Source organism: Ylistrum balloti, unplaced genomic scaffold, assembly GCF_031769215.1.
Source record: "Ylistrum balloti isolate Yb309-2 unplaced genomic scaffold, AGI_CSIRO_Ybal_v1 Utg369974, whole genome shotgun sequence".
NCBI classification, from domain to species: domain Eukaryota; kingdom Metazoa; phylum Mollusca; class Bivalvia; order Pectinida; family Pectinidae; genus Ylistrum; species Ylistrum balloti.
Window position 1 is genome coordinate 201,536 of NW_026782065.1, and position 23,329 is coordinate 224,864.

At 36.0% G+C, this 23,329-nt stretch overlaps 1 protein-coding gene across 1 annotated transcript; it reads left to right on the forward strand.

Moving 5' to 3' along the window:
- The first annotated feature begins 164 nt into the window (after positions 1-164).
- Positions 165-17,817, forward strand: LOC132547763 (uncharacterized). Its single transcript, XM_060211565.1, has 14 exons — positions 165-245; positions 1,750-2,391; positions 2,767-2,864; positions 8,191-8,863; positions 9,155-9,298; positions 9,576-9,729; positions 10,096-10,308; positions 11,064-11,235; positions 13,884-14,009; positions 14,511-14,725; positions 15,534-15,677; positions 16,050-16,139; positions 17,064-17,186; positions 17,622-17,817. Exons 2-14 carry the CDS (start codon positions 1,772-1,774, stop codon positions 17,799-17,801), a joined length of 2,952 nt encoding a protein of 983 aa, XP_060067548.1. The 5' UTR covers positions 165-245; positions 1,750-1,771; the 3' UTR covers positions 17,802-17,817.
- The last annotated feature ends 5,512 nt before the right edge of the window (positions 17,818-23,329 follow it).

Below are 23,329 nucleotides of genomic sequence, written 5' to 3' on the forward strand. Positions count from 1 at the left end.
TCCCGCGGTACCAAAATCGTATAGACGCTTAAGTCTTTTCGCCTTTGGTATTGGCAACCAGGAAATTATTTTTCAAACGTTCAAAAGACTATGTCTAGCATATTGCACCATACTTAGTAAATCAAGTTAATAATACAGTGCTTCCTATCCTGAATCTATATATATTAGGTCTCAGAGATTGTGAAGCACTAAGGAAACTTTGAGGCTGTGTATGACAGGCAGCAGTTGTTTGGATACACATTCAGGTAAGACCGCAGAGACTCGACGATAAAGAGTGGTGGTTGCATGCCAGGCTGGATGAAGGTATCGGGTATTCATAGACCTAACTTTGTTTGGATTCCTCATTGGGACAGTTTGGCAATGTAAGCCCACAGACATCCGCTAATATATATTAATGGAATATTGTCGGTTTCTGAAATCATTGTTTTCTTCTCAGCCCTCCTATTAGATTTTCGAATTGTCATCCGTTCTTAATTTTATCGCAGTGCGGTGTCCAGAAAAACCTAACAAAAACAACGAAATGCAGCCATCATGAATTTTGACGATTTATATGTGTTATCAGCAATATATACACCGAGAAATAAATGATGATATCACTAATGTGTCACTTATGACATCACTAATATATAGGAATATCACTAATGTGTAATTTATGAAATCACTAATATCAGGGACGTATATGCCCCTGTTAATATATAGGAATATCACAAGATGTAATTGTTGACATCACTGATATATAGGAATATCACAAGATGTAATTGATGATGTCACTATTATATAGGAATATCACAAGATGTAGTTGTTGACATCACTGATATATAGGAATATCACAAGATGTAGTTGATGATGTGACTAATATAAAGGAATATCACAAGATGTAATTGTTGACATCACTGATATATAGGAATATCACAAGATGTAATCGATGATGTCACAGATATATAGGAATATCACAAGATGTAATTGTTGACATCACTGATATATAGGAATATCACAAGATGTAGTTGATGATGTCACTATTATATAGGAATATCACAAGATGTAATTGTTGACATCACTGATATATAGGAATATCACAAGATGTAATTGATGATGTCACTATTATATTGGAATATCACAAGATGTAATTGATGATGTCACAGATATATAGGAATATCACAAGATGTAATTGTTGACATCACTGATATATAGGAATATCACAAGATGTAATTGATGATGTCACTATTATAAAGGAATATCACAAGATGTAATTGATGATGTCACTGATATATAGGAATATCACAAGATGTAGTTGATGATGTCACTATTATATAGGAATATCACAAGATGTAGTTGATGATGTCACTAATATATAGGAATATCACAAGATGTAATTGATGATGTCACTAATATATAGGAATATCACAAGATGTAATTGATGATGTCACTATTATATAGGAATATCACAAGATGTAGTTGATGATGTCACTAATATATAGGAATATCACAAGATGTAATTGATGATGTCACTAATATATAGGGATATTATTATAATGTAATTGATAACATTGAGTCTGGAATATTGTGGATGATCCAGATTTGATCAGTAATTACTGACATATGCTAGTGATATCATAATTTTAAATCACTCGTATCTGTGTCCAATTGCATTGTATCACTGATTGGGTTGAGAGATATCTAACTCAATAGTTGATATCATATCATTATATAAGTTTATTTTGTATTCAACACAATTTGCATTGTTTACAGGTTACAAAGATTAAGTGACACAATGGTATTAAGGCAGGGAAAGCATGGTGTAAACACTGGAAGAAATGTCTGCTCTCACTGTCACTCCATCTGTTCAAGATATAAGACTGAAGGATTTGTGTTTAAGTTTCTCCTTAACAGCACAGACAGTAGTGATGCAGAACAAGTTACTGATCTACTTGCCCAGGATCTGCCAGATGGTGACCTCCCTGTATATAGAAGTGACAAGTATTTTACATCGGATACTGTAAGTTATTCAATTAACAAGCATAAAAGATGGACTCTTCCACAGCAGATAATTGATCTGATTGATGAAGGTGATTTGGAGGAAGAAGATTACAGACTTGTCATGCATAAACGTGTCAGCCATTCATGGTATAACAAATACCTATCTAATCGTGGAGACACCATGTCTTATCATGATACCAAATACACTGTTCATCATAGTCACCCAAAAAAATCCCTGTCCTCTATGTCCGACCTCAAGCTGAACTGTCATAGGAAACAGCAGGAATTGGCAAGGTCAACGTCTACTCCAACAGTAAAATTACGTAAACACAAAAAAAAAACACACTTTCGAGGAATTCAACGAAAAATATCAACCCAACCAAAGGAGACACCTTCCAGAATCAATATCCCAGAGTGAGTGGTTGATAGGGCTTTTTGTACATGAGGTATATGCATTGCAATCATTGTAATTAACATTTGAAAAATATTTCATTTTTGTTTAAAATTTTGTTTCAAACCTGATGTTAGAAATCTCATATTTTGTTAAAGCTTGTAAAACATATACTTTATGAGTTGGTAGATTTAATTTCACTGTGTTTGCATCCAATAAAGATGATTTACAGTTAAAACATAAGATAATATCAGTTATGCTTTTATACATTCATACAAATGATAGGCAAGTGGAAATCGGTGGAAACCCAGAATTTACACCAACTAAACCTTGATTCACTGAAGGTTTCACAATAAAACCAAGCTAATTATCTAATTGTTCTATTTTCATTTGTTTAGGGTTTTAAATGGTGACTTTCACAACGTGTCTGTGCCAGAGGTCAGATATGAAGTAAATTATCAACTCTGTAGCTCCTCCAAGAGAACGAGGTGTAAATGTAAGTAAGACTGTGCTATATGGTTTATTTTATAGGAACATATATAGAGATTTATCACAGATGTCTACTATTCAATATTTGAACAATATGTTATATGTATTATAGACAATAGGTAACCAGACTAATCACAGACTTGTTTGCCTCTTCTCACCTTTCTTTATTATCTGTCTGCTGAATTAGCATTTTGACTCACCTACCTGAATGGGGAAGTGAGTTTACTGCAATGGCCTGGTGTCCATCCGACATCAGCTTTTCTCTTGACATGACTTCTCAATAATCAAAAGGCCAGTGGTACTGATATTTGACCTGTAGCATCCTGGGGTGAAGGGCTTCCCAGTTTGATCAAGAAAATGACCTTGATCTTTTTTCAAGGTCACAGGGGCCAATGGGCAAAAAATCTTCAAACATCCCTTTTCAATAACGAAGAGGCCCAAAGTCATGATAATGGACCAGTAGAATGCTTGAATACAGGACAACTAAATGTTCAAATGAATTACCTGGGCTCATTTTCAAGGTCAGAAGGATCAAATGTGATAAAAACTAAACTTCTTTCAATAACCAATAGAATCTGGGCTATGCTATATATGTGAAGTTGCATGTTAGGGGATGAGCTTTTAAATCCTCTTTGCAAGCTGTAGGACAAATAAAATGAGTTAAAATTCTTTCAAATTTGACTGCTGATATACAAAGTAGAATAAAGATTTTAATAAATACATATTTTCATTCATCACATACCTTGTCTATTATAATACCCATCATTACATAAGTCCCATTATCAGTGCTTTAACATTAGGGGTGGATGACTTCTCTCATAACACCCATTATAACATAACTCCCATTATTAGTGTTTTAACACTAGTAGTAGATAACTTCTCCGATAACACCCATTATAACATAACTCCCATTATTAGTGTTTTGACACTAGTAGTAGATAACTTCTCCGATAACACCCATTATAACATAACTCCCATTATTAGTGTTTTGACACTAGTAGTAGATAACTTCTCCGATAACACCCATTATAACATAACTCCCATTATTAGTGTTTTGACACTAGTAGTAGATAACTTCTCCGATAACACCCATTATAACATAACTCCCATTATTAGTGTTTTGACACTAGTAGTAGATAACTTCTCCGATAACACCCATTATAACATAACTCCCATTATTAGTGTTTTGACACTAGTAGTAGATAACTTCTCCGATAACACCCATTATAACATAACTCCCATTATTAGTGTTTTAACACTAGTAGTAGATAACTTCTCTAATAACACCCATTATAACATAACTCCCATTATTAGTGTTTTAACACTAGTAGTAGATAACTTCTCTAATAACACCCATTATAATATAACTCCCATTATTAGTGTTTTAACACTAGTAGTAGATAACTTCTCCGATAACACCCATTATAATATAACTCCCATTATTAGTGTTTTAACACTAGTAGTAGATAACTTCTCCGATAACACCCATTATAATATAACTCCCATTATTAGTGTTTTAACACTAGTAGTAGATAACTTCTCCGATAACACCCATTATAATATAACTCCCATTATTAGTGTTTTGACACTAGTAGTAGATAACTTCTCCGATAACACCCATTATAACATAACTCCCATTATTAGTGTTTTGACACTAGTAGTAGATAACTTCTCTAATAACACCCATTATAACATAACTCCCATTATTAGTGTTTTGACACTAGTAGTAGATAACTTCTCCGATAACACCCATTATAACATAACTCCCATTATCAGTGTTTTAACACTAGTGGTAGATAACTTCTCCGATAACACCCATTATAATATAACTCCCACAATCAGTGCTTTAACACTGGTGGTAGATAACTTCTCCGATAACACCCATTATAATATAACTCCCACAATCAGTGCTTTGACACTAGTGGTAGATAACTTCTCCGATAACACCCATTATAATATAACTCCCACAATCAGTGCTTTAACACTGGTGGTAGATAACTTCTCCGATAACACCCATTATAATATAACTCCCACAATCAGTGCTTTGACACTAGTGGTAGATAACTTCTCTGATAACACCCTTATTACACACTCTCTTGTTATCAGCATAGAAACATCTAATACATGTACATGAATCGTGTTACGACCACATGTTAAATAACACTTTACGCTAGTTGTGATTGGATGAATGTTTCCTTTTGTTTCATTTGTGAGTCATATGTTTACATATCTTGGTGTCATCATTGATTTTGTCATATTTACTCCTTGTTTTATTGAATTTGAGTTTGAATTAAGATTCTATTGTCATCTCGATATTTTTGTATTTTTCATGTCAAGATAAGCATTTGTAACATTACTGAAGAAAATAATACTGAGTAAAACATATATACTCAACAAAAAAAGAAAGGTTAACATGTTTCCTTGGAGAATACCTGTAAATGAGTGAAAACCAAATGACGTTTGTGCAATATTAGAAAATGGTAATGTTTTACATTACAAAATCCAAGGGCGTTACCAAAATCATTCAAGCGTGAAAGTCTGTATTAGCGAAAGAGCTGCACGAGGTTTTCTGCAACTAACTTCTGTCTTCGCTTGAATTTCATAAACATTCAAACTGACAACTGTTCCTTAGATCCTTAGGACTTAGAAATCACCGAACCTTGCTATCTATCAACTTTATCATTATGCCCCGGCTGTCACAAGTACAGAGAGAAAGGGCTGTAGGCATGATCCAGGCTTGGGAGTCTCGCCGTCGAGTTGCACGGCATTTTGGTTGCATAATTAAGACAATTTGCCAGTTGGTAAGTCGTTTAAACCAAACTGGGTCAACATCCAATCGTCCCCGAAGCGGCCGACCCCATAAAACTACCGCCAGGGATAACCGTCGTATACGATTGATACACTTGCGCAATCGATTCGTAACCGCAGTAGTGTGTCCCCCCAAACAGTCCGCAACAGGTTGAGGGCCTACCAATTGAAAGCGTGTCGTCCCTACACTGGACCCAATTTGTTGCGACGTCACCGTAATAATCGATGTAACTGGACCCGTGTTCACCGTCGTTGGGCCTTATGACAATGGAACAATCTGTTTTCAGATGAGTCCAGGTTTTGTCTGCAACATGGTGACGGAAGGCGCAGAGTGTGGAGGCAACGAGGGGAGCGTTTTTCTCCTCGAATGTTGTTACCTTTGAAATTGACCCCAACGTCCTTTACAGTCGAATAAAATCAACTGAACACAAAGTTTTATAATGAACCATGACTGCATTTTTATCAGAATTCATCAATTACTTTATACGCACATGATTGGTAAGGATTTATGAAGGGGTTAATTAATTAATCACAGAATAAAGTAGTGTTACCTTTCTTTTTTTGTTTAGTATATATGATAGTCAGCCTAGATTGAACATTACTCAGGTATTTGAATAAAATGCTTGCAAAAACAGCAAAGTTATATGATGAACAGAATCTCACATTTATAAGGTCATCTGACCAGAAGAATCAGGATGACTTTAGCTATTCTGTTTCGTCCATCGTGTTGTGCTGTCCTCAGTCTGCAGTCCACTATACATAAACTTTGCATTCAAATGACTTCTTCTCAATATCCAAAAGGCCCAAGTTGCTGATATTGGGCATGTAGTGTGGTGGGACAAAGGGCTTTGGAGTTTGTAAAATGAATGACCTTGACACGCTTTTAAGGCCACAGGGGTAAAATATGTGAAAATCTGTAAACAACTTCTTCACAATGACCAAAAGGCCTAGGATGCTGATAATAGGCTTGTGGTATGCTGGCGTAAATGGCTACCAAGATTATTAAAGTGATTGACCTTGACCCACTTTGAAGGTCACAGTTATCAAACATTTCAAAATTTTAAAAATCTTGATAAGCAAAAGGCCTAGGGTGCTGATATTAAGCCTTCACCATGCTGGGATGAAGGTATACCAAGATTGTTTAAATTAATGCCCTTGGTCCATTTTCAGGGTCACAGGGGTCAAATTGAATAAAGGGGTACCAAATTTGTTAGAATAAGTGACCTTGACCTGCTTTCAAAGTCAAAGGGGTCAAATATGTTGAAACAATTTAACATGCTGGCATGAAGGGCTATCATGTTTGTTCATATTATTGACCTTCACCCACTTTCAAAATCACCTCTGTCAAATAAGTTGAAATGTTTTAAAGAACTCCTCAATAACCAAAAGACCAAGAGTGATGATATTTAGCTTGTAGCATGCTGAGATGAAGTGCTACCACTTTCAAGGTCACAAGTATCAAATATGTTGAAATCTTTAAATGACTTATCAATAACCAAAAGGCCCAGGTTGTTGATATTTGGCCTGTAGCATGCATGAATGAGAGCTACCAAGATTGTAGACTTGAATGACCTTGGCCAACTATCACAGTCAGAGGTGTCACATATGTTAATATCTTTAAATACTTCTTTTCAGTAACCAAAATGCCAAAGGTGTTGAAATTAGCAATTTAGCATGATGGGATGGAGGAGTACAAACTTTCTTAATATGTATGACATTAACCCATTTTCAGGGTCACAGGGGATAAATTTGTAAAAATTCTTCTCAATAACCAAAAGACCAAGAGTGATATTTGGTCTGTAGCATGCCGAGATGAATGGCTACCAAGTGTGTTCATATTATTGACCTTGACCCACTTTTACGGTCACAAGGGTCAAATATGTCAAAATCTTTAAATAACTTCTTCATGACCAAAATGCATAGGGTGCTTATATTGGGCCTGTGGCATGTTTGGATGAAGAGTTACTAATTTTGTTCATGTGGTTGACCTTTTCTCTTTTTAAAGGTCACAGGGGTCATATGTATTAAAATCTTCAAACAACTTCTTCTCAATAATAAAATGGTCCAGATTGTTGATATTGATTCTTTAATATAAGTGGATGAAGGGCTACCAAAACTGATTGACCTTGACTTTTACTCAAGGTCTCTTGTGTCAAATGAGTTGAGATCTTCAAACATCTTTTTTCACAAGAAATAGATCCATGGTAATGACATATATGTCAAGAAAATTATTTCGAGTTTGTAGAAAATGTTTTTATGAACCAGCAATGTATCTTTTGAAAGTTGTACAGAAGTTTTAGGACTATTTGACCTGTGGCTTATATTGGTCTTTATAGACAGATGACCGTTTAGGCCTGTGTTCTTCTGGTTTCCATTTTTGTAAGAGATTTATGAAATTTGTCATTTAACGCTATCTATTGTTTTTCCACACCAGATGATTTTTTTTGTATTGTTTTGTTGTGTATTTTTGTATTTTGGTGTGAACATTTCTCACTAATATCAAACTCTCAATGGTACTATTGTAGTTCACAAATACATCTCCTATTATGAAGCCCCGCACATGAAATCCAAGGGATGCTGTTCAAAACCAAGCCCTCAATGGTATTTCAAAAACATCTCGAGTTCAGACCAGAGACTGTATCAGAATGGTTACCGTGATGATGAAGAACTCTCCTGTTTTGAGGAGGAGTTTGACTGTCTTGATGAGGAGGCAAGTATGTACCTTCATAATGAGCCAGTTCACGCAACACTAGCAGACTTTTGCCTAACACCTGGTAATAGGCCTCGGAATTCTCTTTCCAAGCGGAGTCATGGCCACAAAACACCTAATACAGCTTCAGGGAACAATTCTGGTGCCTACTTTGGAAAGAATAAAGTCATCCATGTAGAACACCCAGACAGTGGATCAGAGGAGAAAGAGGTGAAAAAGTATGAGGTTATTGGTACGGGGGTTATAACATCAGCTGTGACAAACCTTGTGTGGGACAATGCTGACTTTGACAGTGACGGTTGTCGTTGTGTCATTGAAAAGGAAAGTATGGAGAATTACAGACTAGCTCACCCTGGGGAGTTCCATGTTGGATCTTGCATTCCACAAATGGTGAAAGTTAGTGTTACAGGAGAGACAACTCAGGGAAGCTTGGTACTTTGGCAGAAATCTGAATGGTCAGCGGTATCAAGACAAGATCCAGAATATTGGTATGAGAGTTGTCAAAAAAGATTTCAACTTATTCTAGAGTAGTAAACAATATTTGTAGTAATAAAGGAGCCTGCATAGCGCTGGATCTACGCAAACTATGAATTTTTGTCTGAATAGCCCATTATTGAAGGTGTGTTTTAGAATAAAACTTATTTTTTTGTGATACTACATAAAATGGTACTACAATAGAAAATAATGGTTGATCTATGTGTTATGTGAAAAAATAAAACCAAGCATTTCTTTGCTCAATGTTTTGTTAGTCGAATACATACATACATTATTTTATGTAGGATCAGAGTTCAGTCAGATCAGGTGAATACGAAGGAGCTCTCCACATCACTTCAGAGTCAGCTTCAGTTGGATAGAGTATTTACCATCCAGGAGGTGGTGCTATTTGTCAGAAATCTCCTCGATCAATTTTCACAACATCACAGGTTAGTGTTGTAGTCATCATGCGTGTACCTCAACAAATGTGTGGCAGTTCATACTTGTAAAAGTTTCAAATCAAACTGGAAGTCTTTGTATCTTGTCAATCATAAGATTGTAATTAATCTTCAGCCTAGATATTAAGTATATAACTAAAGTCTTGTGTTATGTTAAAATAAAACAGATTTTGTCACTATTTTGAAATTTTTGACAGATCGACACATGGCTTTAATATTGTAAGATTTCACTTATTTCTTTATTGTATGTATGATCTCATTGTAACAGATGTATCAAGGAGAAAAAACACAAAGGTTTGGGTATTGGTCAACTAGCTGCCACATTATGTGGGTCAGTCGTTGAGTTGGGGACTGTGAAAGAGGCCTTCAACACATTAATCAGCACAGAAGACACACAGAGAGACAGGGTGACGCAGGACATGGTGAGAATTTATATACTTGTTCAAAATGTTTCAGATCATCCGTAAAAATTCTTTCCACTGGAGTTACGTATAAATAATATATATTTATGAAATATTAACCATTTCCTACTATTCCACTGCATGTCGCATCTTGTTTGAAATCAAATGGTGGAGCAGGACCATTCATGTCTAACTGATATTTTCTAGTTTATGGTTTATTAGAAGGTGTGAGTTAAGCCAAACTCCTTTGTTGTTTTTTTTTAAATATGTTTATTTCGTAGATAATTAGAAATAAATCAGTCAATATGTAATTTTTCTATATCAGCATCTAACTACCCATAATCGGGATATTTGTTTTATCTTTTGTAAACTGTTATTATTTTCCAGAATTCTCTGCTCTCCTCTTTTTATGTTTTCCCAATTAACTTGTCAAATTCATCATCTGTGTTCGGATTCTGTGAAACATGCCTCTGTCAGTCAGATGCCCCATACACAGAGGGCTGTATACTGATGCCATGTAGCCATTACTTTTGTGTGGACTGCTGGAGAAGACATATTTGGGAAAAAATCCATGAGGGAGCCCTGAAGATTACTTGCCAGGTATGGAAGATTAAATGTAGCTAATGTAGATCACTATAATCTAGCTACATACTGGTAGTAAAGATATCTATATCTAAGTTTGAGGTTATAAAAGGTCAGTCACTGTCATTAGAGACATATAACTGTGACTGTGGTAGATGAAGTGATGTTATATGTGCCCCACCCCTTTACATAACAGACATATAACTGTGACTGTGGTAGATGAAGTGATGTTATATGTGCCCCACCCCTTTACATAACAGACATATAACTGTTACTGTGGTAGATGAAGTGATGTTATATGTGCCCTACCCCTTTACATAACAGACATATAACTGTGACTGTGGTAGATGAAGTGATGTTATATGTGCCCCACCCCTTTACATAACAGACATATAACTGTGACTGTGGTAGATGAAGTGATGTTATATGTGCCCCACCCCTTTACATAACAGACATATAAACTGTTACTGTGGTAGATGAAGTGATGTTATATGTGCCCCACCCCTTTACATAACAGACATATAACTGTGACTGTGGTAGATGAAGTGATGTTATATGTGCCCCACCCCTTTACATAACAGACATATAACTGTGACTGTGGTAGATGAAGTGATGTTATATGTGCCCCACCCCTTTACATAACAGACATATAACTGTGACTGTGGTAGATGAAGTGATGTTATATGTGCCCCACCCCTTTACATAACAGACATATAACTGTTACTGTGGCAGATGAAGTGATGTTATATGTGCCCCGCCCCTTTACATTACAGACATATGGCTGTGACTCTGTGGTAGATGAAGTGATGGTTAGCTGCCTGCTACCTTCAGATGTGGTCTCTAAGTGGATATACAGAAATATGGAATCTTTGGTGGAGAGTTCACAGAAATGGCAATGGTGTCCAAAGACCTCCTGTCGTACAGTTGCTAAGTTATCAAATCCAGGTAAAGAACTGAATTTTATAATATCATTTATTCTCATTCCCTCTGATAATCTCTTAATGTTTCGTATTTTTTCTTTGTGTCACTACATACTTGAATATATATCTCCTACATAACACTCGAATACATTTTGTGATTTTGACACAGATAACTGATTCTCAGACTATGGGTTATTCTTGAATAGCAAGATACTATAACAAACAATAAATAAACACCTAGCTAACACATCAAGATCAAACAAATACTTATCTAGCTCACCAGGGTCAAACAAATACCTAGCTATCTGATCACCAGGGTCAAACATACACCTTGCTAGCACATCAGGGTCAAATAAGTGCCTTGCTAGCTCACTACGGTCAAACATACACTTAGCTAGCTTATCAAGGTCACACATACACTTAGCTAGCTCACCAGGGTCAAAGAAACACTTAGCTAGCTCACCAGGGTCAAAGAAACACTTAGCTAGCTCACCAGGGTCACACATACACTAAACTAGCTCACCAGGGTCAAAGAAACACTTAGCTAGCTCACCAGGGTCAAAGAAACACTAAGCTAGCTCACCAGGGTCAAACATACACTAAGCTAGCTCACCAGGGTCAAACATACACTCAGCTAGCTCATCAGGGTCAAAGAAACACTTAGCTAGCTCACCAGGGTCACACATACACTTAGCTAGCTCACCAGGGTCAAACAAATACCTATCTAGCTCACTGGGGTCAAACATACACCTTGCGAGCATACCAGGGTCAAACAAGCACCTTGCTAGTTCATCAGGGTCACACATACACTTAGCTAGCTCACCAGGGTCAAAGAAACACTTAGCTAGCTCATTAGGGTCAAACATACACTCAGCTAGCTCACCAGGGTCAAACATACACTTTTCTAGCTCATTAGGGTCAAACATACACTCAGCTAGCTCACCAGGGTCAAACATACACTTTGCTAGCTCACCAGGGTCAAACAAACACTTCGCTAGCTCACCAGGACCAAACAAGCGCCTTGCTAGCTCACCAGGGTCAAACAAACACCTAGCTATCTGATCACCAGGGTCAAACATACACCTTGCTAGCACATCAGGGTCAAATAAGTGCCTTACTAGCTCACTACGGTCAAACATACACTTAGCTAGCTCATCAAGGTCACACATACACTTAGCTAGCTCACCAGGGTCAAAGAAACACTTAGCTAGCTCACCAGGGTCAAAGAAACACTAAACTAGCTCACCAGGGTCAAAGAAACACTTAGCTAGCTCACCAGGGTCAAAGAAACACTTAGCTAGCTCACCAGGGTCAAAGAAACACTAAGCTAGCTCACCAGGGTCAAAGAAACACTTAGCTAGCTCACCAGGGTCAAACAAATACCTATCTAGCTCACCGGGGTCAAACATACACGTTGCGAGCATACCAGGGTCAAACAAGCACCTTGCTAGCTCATCAGGGTCACACATACACTTAGCTAGCTCACCAGGGTCAAAGAAACACTTAGCTAGCTCATTAGGGTCAAACTTACACTTTGCTAGCTCACCAGGGTCAAACATACACTCAGCTAGCTCACCAGGGTCAAACATACACTTTGCTAGCTCACCAGGGTCAAACAAACACTTCGCTAGCTCCCCAGAGTCAAACATACACCTTGCTAGCACATCAGGGTCAAATAAGTGCCTTACTAGCTCACTACGGTCAAACATACACTTAGCTAGCTCATCAAGGTCACACATACACTTAGCTAGCTCACCAGGGTCAAAGAAACACTTAGCTAGCTCACCAGGGTCAAAGAAACACTAAACTAGCTCACCAGGGTCAAAGAAACACTTAGCTAGCTCACCAGGGTCAAAGAAACACTTAGCTAGCTCACCAGGGTCAAAGAAACACTAAGCTAGCTCACCAGGGTCAAAGAAACACTTAGCTAGCTCACCAGGGTCAAACAAATACCTATCTAGCTCACTGGGGTCAAACATACACGTTGCGAGCATACCAGGGTCAAACAAGCACCTTGCTAGCTCATCAGGGTCACACATACACTTAGCTAGCTCACCAGGGTCAAAGAAACACTTAGCTAGCTCATTAGGGTCAAACTTACACTTTGCTAGCTCACCAGGGTCAAACATACACTCAGCTAGCTCACCAGGGTCAAACATACACTTTGCTAGCTCACCAGGGTCAAACAAACACTTCGCTAGCTCCCCAGAGTCAAACATACACCTTGCTAGCTCACAAGGGTCAAACAAACACTTCACTAGCTCACCAGGACCAAACAAGCGCCTTGCTAGCTCACCAGGGTCAAACAAACACTTCGCTAGCTCACCAGAGTCAAACATACACCTTGCTAGCTCACAAGGGTCAAACAAACACTTCACTAGCTCACCAGGGTCAAACATACACCTTGCTAGCTTAACAGGGTCACACAAGTGCCTTGCTAGCTCACCACGGTCAAACATACACCTTGCTAGCTCACAAGGGTCAAACAAACACTTCACTAGCTCACCAGGGTCAAACATACACCTTGCTAGCTTAACAGGGTCACACAAGTGCCTTGCTAGCTCACCACGGTCAAACATACACTTAGCTACTACATCAGGACCGATCAAACTCATGTTTACTAGCACAGCCCTAATCGGAACATGAAATTTCTATACAATGCTTATTTTTCAGGCAAAAGATTTTCACCGGTCCTATGTGTCTGTGGCAAGGCTTGGTGTTTCTCCTGTCGGTCTGATGTCCACTGGCCTGCGACCTGTGATCAGTACTCAGTCTATAAGAAGATGCTTCTTCAAAATGGTTAGATTAGCAATGTAGCAGTATATTGTTTTCTAGTTTACTCTTTGTTCTTCCAACACCTTGTATTTCAATCATTTATTCATAGCTAGTAGGAACCCACTTGATACTAGCAGGGAGGGGAAAAAATGTTTTTGGAACATGATGAAATACAAAGTTGTACAATGTACAATATACTGAAAATGAAGTTTAAAAAACAGAAAAAATTGGTAGTTAGGGGAGTTAAAATTTTTTCAAAAGAAGTGTTACTACAATGTCATCTTAAGATTATTTGGATGTTTTGGAAAGAATTCATAATTTAATGTATTAACTCTGAAATACCTGTGATTTGATTACATCTAGTTCAGATCTTGCTTTGATTTGCCGATGGATGGTTAGAAAACCTTTATATCTGGGCTCCAATATAAAGTGGTTAAGGATCTCAAGACAAATAAAGTCAGATTTACTTTTCATTCCTTTCCTTATTGTGACTTTGCTGACCATATTGTCATGTATCATTTATAGGTGATGATGGCAGGTGGACTCCTGTAGAAACAATGACATATTATGTTCAAGTAAAGCAATGTCCTAAATGTCATTACCCTATGGAGAAAAATGGTGGTTGTTCACAGATGAGGTGTAAATGTTCACACAGTTTCTGTTGGGAATGTTTGAAAGATTGGAGCTCACATGTTGCTATGAACATGTTAGTGTGTGCAAAAAACAAGAAAGAAGAAGTGGTGAGTCTAGGTTACTTAGAAATTCTTTGAAAACCTGATTTTATGTGCCTCATTATTATACCTTATCGCAAAGAAGTTTGGATGGAGGAGGAGTATACTAGAATCAAGTTGTCGGTTCGTTCAACAGGCCCTTTATGCGTAGATACAACAATATACCGGTTACTCCTCCTAAACTACTGCATTGATTTCAACTATACATGCTGGCTATAATTCTTATACAATGTTGTATAGGATGCTCCTCCTATACTATTTAGTAGATTTCAACAAAACTTGCTGGTAATAATCCTTGTCCTTATAATCCTTGTGTGTAATCTATATCCGGTTGAGTTATCTCCCCTTTTTGGAAATTTATACCCCTTGGGAACTCATTGATGTACCAGCTTCTCCTAAACTACTGAAAGGATTTCAAGGAAATTTGATGCTAATAATCATTATACATTGTCGATGAGTGCAATCTACATCAGGTTTAGGTATTCTCCCTCTTCACATTGTTATGCTTCTTTGCAATAGATTTGATATTTATGAAAAAAAAAAAAAATTTCAACAGATTCTTACACGACTGCATTGGCCATGATGTTACAAAATGACATCAAATATTTTATGTTATTGAAATGTTTGGGTGTTATTAGAGGGTAGGAGTGGGGAGAGTTTGCCCATGGACAACAGTTCTAATTTGTCAGGGGGTTGGTGTCAAAAGTTGTGTATTATAACTTTTGCAAATCGTTGTAATTGTAATCAGGCCTGATTCGGATTGTTCTTTATTCTTTTGTAACAATGGTAAAATTATTGTGTGAATATTCATTTTCAGACGATGGAGCTTGATAACAATATCAGTTATGCATTTCCTATTAAAATGTACAAGAAGAGCGTAGAGCACAGGCACAAATGGATTCGGATATTAAATGTGGAGACTGTGGAAGCCAAAGCAAAATTCTACGCAGTGAAAGCAGCAGTAAGTTTAACCCCTAGTCTGTATAAACAAAATTTATATTTGTGTAAACAAAATTAAACCAATGCTGTAAACAAAACTTACATCAGTGAAAACAAAACTTACAACAGCGTAAACAAAACATACATCAGTGAAACAAAACTTACATCGTGATAACAAAACTTACATTAATGTAAACAAAACATACATCAGTGGTAACAAAACATACATCAGTATCTGGTAATAAGCTTGCCCATATTTATTGCTGTTTAGTAAAGTTATATTTTTGATATGTACCTTACAACCTCCTTTGAGATTTAGTTGAAATCTTTATGTTTGTATGTGGAATAATTGTAGGAATGAATACAGTTAACACCTATATTGATTACATTGTAGAGACAAAGGAGTACGAAATATAGACCAAGAGAGTTGATGGACTACGAAATTTATAAGCTTGTGAAATCTTCCCTGGTCTTCGTAAGAGAGGTAAATATTCTGGGTTTTCTTTCAGGGTATGTCAACAGTATATTTCTCTTCATCAGTTATATATAGATAAATATCTTATGTATACAACTTTAAGGTAAACCATTAATTGCAAACAGGAAGTTAATCTCAGATGTTTGTCTTTTACTTATCTTCCTTTGTAAACAGGGATTCTACTGATCTCCCTTTCTAAATAGGTATTCTATTAATATCCCATTGTAAATAGTGATTCTACTTATCTCCCTTTGTAAATAGATATTCTACTTATATCCCATTGTAAACATGTATCCTATTTAGCTCCTTTTGTAAATAGGGATCCTACTTACCTCCCTTTGTAAACAGGGTTCTACTTATCTCCCTTTTAAACAGGTATCCTACTTACCTCCCTTTGTAAACAGGGATCGTACTTACCTCCCTTTGTTAACAGGGATCCTACTTACCTCCCTTTGTAAACAGGTATCCTACTTACCTCCCTTTGTAAACAGGGATCGTACTTACCTCCCTTTGTTAACAGGGATCCTACTTACCTCCCTTTGTAAACAGGGATCCTACTTACCTCCCTTTGTAAACAGGGTTCTACTTATCTCCCTTTGTAAACAGGTATCCTACTTACCTCCCTTTGTTAACAGGGATCGTACTTACCTCCCTTTGTAAACAGGGATCCTACTTACCTCCCTTTGTAAAAAGGGTTCTACTTATCTCCCTTTGTAAACAGGTATCTTGCTTATGTGCCTTTGTAAACAGGGATCCTAATTATCTCTCTTTGTGAAAATGGATTCTACTTACCTCCCTTTATAAACAAGAATTATACTGACCTCCCTTGGTAAACAAGGTATATCTTCTATTGTAAAGAGGGATTTTCCTTGCCTCACTTCCATAACTGGGAAATAAATAAACCAACCTTATGGAGTTTGTTTCTGTTGACAGGTACATATGGTTATAGAGAACATCTACACCATGTTGTCCAATTCAACACAGAAGTCTGGGGTGATGAATATGATCAGCCTCCTACTAGACAAACTTCTATTCAGTACTGGTCGTCTGGAGCAGGTGTGTAATATACAATGTTAAAAAAGGACACAGAGGACACATTATCAATATACTATTTGTTGCAACTTATCTATTGGCCATAAAGTATTCTCACAATTTTTTGTGAAATCTTTTTCATATCATGAAAATTGTTAAAATTACAATCAATGATTATATTCATTTGAAAATTTAACATGAAGAAAAAGTAATTGAAAACAGATTTAATAGTGGCACATTATATGTGTTCTGTAATTGGAGCAAAATTACTTGTAGGAAATATGTTTCTGTGAGATATATGTCACATTGGAGCAAAAGGTTTTAAAAATCAAGACAAATATGAAGTTGTTTAACAATACGATGAAAGTCACCTGAATGATCACTTATGATAACCCTATACTTATGTAGGATTCAGAAATCTGCTCTAATGATGCTGAAATATTTTCTTCGATCCGACAGATTTTTGCCAGTCCTCGTTTGACAGACGACCACCTGAGAAGGAGTGATCACTTGGAGACTTCAATCAGACGTTACTTGGAGCAAATGGCTTTATATGTCCCGCATATACAACAACAGATTTCCAAGTCAAAACAAACTATCCTTGGCAAACCCATCAATACATTTACTAACTTTTATTGAGCTTTTTAAAGCCATTGTGAAGTCACCAAATTCAAAACTGGCCCAAGGTTAAAAAGATCATATCTGGTAATTGTCTTGTAGCCTTTGGGCTGCAACACATAAAAAAGATTGGAAAATGTCTACCAGACATGAATACTAACATTCCCATGAATGTAAGTATTATTGTTCAGTGAATTTTCAGAAGTTGTCAAATGTGACTTTGAACCTTGATTGTTTAACCTTGACCTCTTCACGATGATATGGTGTAGAGCTTGAAACTCTCATACTATGGGTAAAGAGAGACAAAATCTGTCTCAAAATGTGCTATGGTAGGAGACATAGCAGTTACTATATATATGATTTCTGTGATTTTGTTTGTCTGTATACCACATTTTTTATAGATTAAAACTGCCAAAATGATTAATCAGTTTGGTTCTGCATTGTATAACGTTATCTATGGCAATATTGGAACATCTGTGATAAGATTATATTACAACCAGACATACTTTGAATGTTATTTCATACCATGCTTATATACTATATATATATATTACAAATTACCAGATATTGATGTTAATAACAAATTGAGCACTTGTCCAATTTATTGTACAATACCATATTTGAACTGTACAAAACATTAACAAATCATATATTTTTATATGCAATATATATACATATATTTTTAAATGATGGTTTATATTTTCTGTAGGAATTATATATTTTGTATCCATAGTTTTCTTCACTCAAATTGTTTGAGTTTTTAATAGTCTGTGATAAGCTTTAATGTTAATAAAAAAAATTCAGAATTTGGTATCCCTTTTATGTAATTTTGTTACATATAATTTAAGAAGGTGTAATATGTAATGTTTAAATGTTCAAATGGTAAAATTTCTTCAAATCTTTCAATCAACTCCTTCCCAGTAACTGAAAGGTGTGGGCAACTGATATGGGCCTGTAGCATGCTGGGATGAAGGGTTTCCAAGTTTATTCTATTGAATGACCTTTACCTTCTTTCAAGATAAAGGGGATCAAATTTCTTAAAATCTATCAATAATCTTCTCAATAACTGAATGGCATGGGGCACTGAAATGGGCCTGTAGCATGCTGAGATGAAAAGTTTCCAAATTTATTTGAAATAATGACCTTGACCTTTTTTGAAGATAACAGGCATTAAATTTCTTAAAATCTTTCAGTCTACTTATCGGGCATGCAGCATGCTGGTATAAAATTCTGTTATGGAGAGTTCCTGTGTATCACTTTTCAAATTTTTCCTGATTAAAACAAGCTCATTATTACTTAAGTTTTTTTATTTCAAATTTGTTAAATCCTTAAATATTGACAGGTTATCTGTATACAACACACACATGTAATATGGACATAAACAATTTCATCATATGGTAGATCTCTGGGAATGTTTGAATATCTGTAATGAGATTGTTTCACATATCAATGAAACTTGTTTTCAAGCAGGTATACTTGAATATTTCATACTGTATTCAGTCAAATACTTGTTATAATTGTATGAGCAGGTATTGATGTTGTTCTTTATAACAAAAAATGAACACTTGTCCTAATTCATGTTTGTAATGAAATACCATAATTTATCTTAACTTTGCAAAACATTTACGTATAACAATATTTATTCATATATATTGTGTTTCCATTTTATTTATTTCAATTTTGATTTACCTTTTTGCTGAGGAATTACATGTTTTTATATTTTTTCACTCAAATTGTTCATGTTTTTACTAAGCCTGTGACAAGATTTTTTATGATTAAAAGTTCCTTTTAGAATTTGTATTCCTTTTATTTGATTTTGTTACGTATAATTTATGTTCTGTAAAGATGACAGAGACCATAACAAAACACATATCCTCTCTTTTATTTGCTGTCTCACTTGTTTCCCATTGTTATGTTGTCACTTCTGTTCATTTCTGACTTACTTCCCCTTGCTTCAGGACAACTGATCTTATGTTATGATGGGTGTCCGTCTTCTGTTATAAACTTTTCCCTTTAAATGACCTATAGGTACTGATGTTTGACCTGTAGCATGCTGGGAGGAAGTTCTACAAAGTTGGTGTAAAGGAAAGATCTTAACAATTTTCTAGGTCTGAGATCAAATATCTTAAAAACCTTTCCAACGATTTCTTCTCAATAACCATAAGGCATGAGGTATAGATACCAAGCCTGAAGCAGGCTGTGATGAAGGGTTTCCAAGTTTATTCAATTAAATTACCTTGACCCTCTTTTAAGATAACATGGATTAAAATGTCATAGAATCTTCAAACAACTTCTCAATAAAGAAAAGACTCAATTAGTAGCATGCTGTGAGGAAGGTCAAATGTTCAAATAACTCTGGTAGCAGTACACAGTTTCTGGGTGATTTTTTGTTCATTAGATTACCCCATTATAAAGGTTTTTGTTAAAATTTGAAAAATAAATCCTCACTAAACTTGATCTATATATTTTGAAGTCGACAATGTGGGGGCTTCATATTTTTTCAGAATAATATTTTTGCATTGAGTTGGAGATAAATATTTGAGTAGAACCTGTGTCTACAGATCAAACACTAGCTTGACAGGAAGTGAATTTTCCAAAGTGTCTATACGTGGTTATGTTTTGAAACTGTTCTGTGTTGGAATTTGCTGAAACGTAAGTAATTTGTTACCATGGCAGTGTCGTTGATTTTTAGCTGTGTGTTCAGAAATAAATTCCTTCAATGAAGTTGTAGGTTTGGGTTGAAATTAGCATTTTTAGCATCTCATGTCAAAAGTAAGAGAAACATTTTTGTTTGCACAATTTTTATTTCTACTGTAACTGCAATTGGTATGTAGTTAATAAATACTTACACATGTAAGGGAATATTTTTCAAAACCAATCTGCTATACCAGTATGTCTCAAACATGTCCGTCCTATAATTCCAGGAAAATGTAAATTAACTGTTTCCTGTTACATTTGAATTTCGTTTGAATGATTAAGCCTAAGGTCCTGTAAGCCATGTCATTTACGTAGTAACAAGCTTTAGGAATAGGCTTTTAAGTTGCTCACAGAAATTGACAAAGTGACAAACTTGTTTGTAAGCTGTAGAAAAAGTGAGTAACTTAGACCCAACTCTTCTAATTTTCCTTAGCTACATTACTACATCCGATTGTAAGCTGACCCTCCCAAAGGGCAAGTGAGCTCATACCATGACACAAATCTTCTCAATAACTAAATGGCCAAGGGTACTAATTTTGGGACTCTAGAATTTTGGGATAAAGTTCCACCAGCAAATTCTAATCTGAAGTAAAGGTGTATTTTAATAATACGAAATAAAAGCAGCTGTCCGTGTGGGTTGCATTTCCAACGTTATCGAGTGCAAGTGCAGATAACACAGTATGACGGATGAAAAACAACAAAAATAATGATCAAGGAAGTACATAAACACATTAACAGATGGTTTTATTTCATGTTTTTATGAGCAAGTATTATCTTACAGGTGTCGAATTTCTCTTCCGTTTCAAAGGTATATTATAGGAGGAGAATAGAAGAAATCCCAGAACGAGACAGTACTGATTTATAGGACTGGTACTTGACGATGTAAGTATTGTTTGTGTCGTTCGTGGTGATCGGTAATTGGGGAATATGTAGGAAACTTCTTGGCCAATGTCATGTCAATGTACATATACAGTGGAATTTATCCGAACCGGTCATTGATGGGACATGAACAAGGTTTGGTTTGCAAAAGTGAACGTTGACCGTCCGAATGCGACTACAATCTGTGCATTACACTAATACACGTATCAGTTTATCCTGATACTGAATGCAGAGAAAACGGAGGGGGGGAGAGTTTGAGAACTGCTCGACAGCCGACAAACGCAGACTAAGTCACTGGTATTTACAACAATACAAAACACAGAGAAAATGGAGGGGAGGGGTAGTTTGAGAACTGCTCGACAGCAAACAAACGCAGACTAAGTTACTGGTATTTACAACAGTACAAAACACAGAGAAAATGGAGGGGAGGGGTAGTTTGAGAACTGCTCGACAGCCAACAAACGCAGACTAAGTTACTGGTATTTACAACAATATAAAACACAGAGAAAATGGAGGGGGGAGGGAGAGTTTGAGAACTGCTCGATAGCCAACAAACGCAGACTAAGTTACTGGTATTTACAACAGTACAAAACACAGAGAAAATAATATGCGCTTCCTGATACTACGCAAATATAAGTTTTCATTTAAAAGTCTTGATTATTAACGAATTTTATAGCATCATCAATTTTGGTCATCTACTCAAGTAGGATTTCTTTTTAGAAGGGTCAGAAATGAACAATTTTCGACATTTTCAAGTTTTAGGACGTCATTCAGTATGTGTACACAGTTTAAGCATGTAAAAGGAACCAATATAAGCATATAAACGAGATATACCCACCTAACTTTATATTTATATCGTGTTTTGTTGATGCGTCTAAATTAGGTCAAAATGACCAGGAATAATCCGTGTCTCGGCTTCACTTGATTTGGATTGAACAAGGCTTCATTCAACCGATATCATGGTATTTGAACACTTTTTAAATTCATATATTTTTTTAAAATTTTATACTTTATAGAAAATAATTTTCAGCCATAGTATATAAAATCCTTTAAATACATACAGATGTGAATAAAATGGACAATAAATCCATTTTCCTTGGTGAACCAATGAAACATTATGTCACCCTTGAATTTTAATGACTATGACCAGATATAAAATGATGTTGGCGACACTTCAATACCAGCGATGAAGAGAAAAGCTGTATGGCTGTTACCAAGCTAGTTGACTATTAAACAGCTGACTAATGTTTGCAATTTATCTTATTTTCAAGTAAATTGCAGATTTGATGTTGGGGCCCCGTATGGGGCGTAGATGTCCAATAGAAGTTCCAAAGGTTAATGTAAAAGTCACTTTTACTAAAAATAGAACCGGAACTATGATGTCAGAACCCCGTCATCTAAGGACCTTCTGAAATTTCACTCGATTGATACACTGTAATATGCTATAGAGGTTTAAAAAAAGTTTCTAAAGTCATGTCGTTCCCTTTTCAGGTGCCTACTGAATAAGGTATAGAGCAAAGTACCTCCAAAAGTGGTACCTTATTATATATCCGAGTTATTTTTGAATTTAGTGCTGGTTTTTTTTTAGTGATAATCGATCAACTGATCTCGATACTCGAAATTAATCAGAGTGTTGTACACATTGTTTGTAATAACACTGTGAAACCTTGCATTACATATACTTCTAGTAAACTGAAATGAATCTATGCCTTAATGGACACTGGATTATACCCAAACTCAAAAACCCAATACGACTAGGGCAACATAAAAATAAAAATACCAAGATTTACACTTAGTGAATCTTGATCAATCCAAGTAAGTAATATCATGTTCTGAAATAAGAACAAGGTGTTCAGAATGGAACCAAAAGGCAAAATGACGAGCAACAATCACTTCCAGCTTCAGTCCTAGTCCTAGGAAAACGAAACGAGATTTCTACTGAAAAGTGCTAGTCACGTGTGCCTTTTGTACAA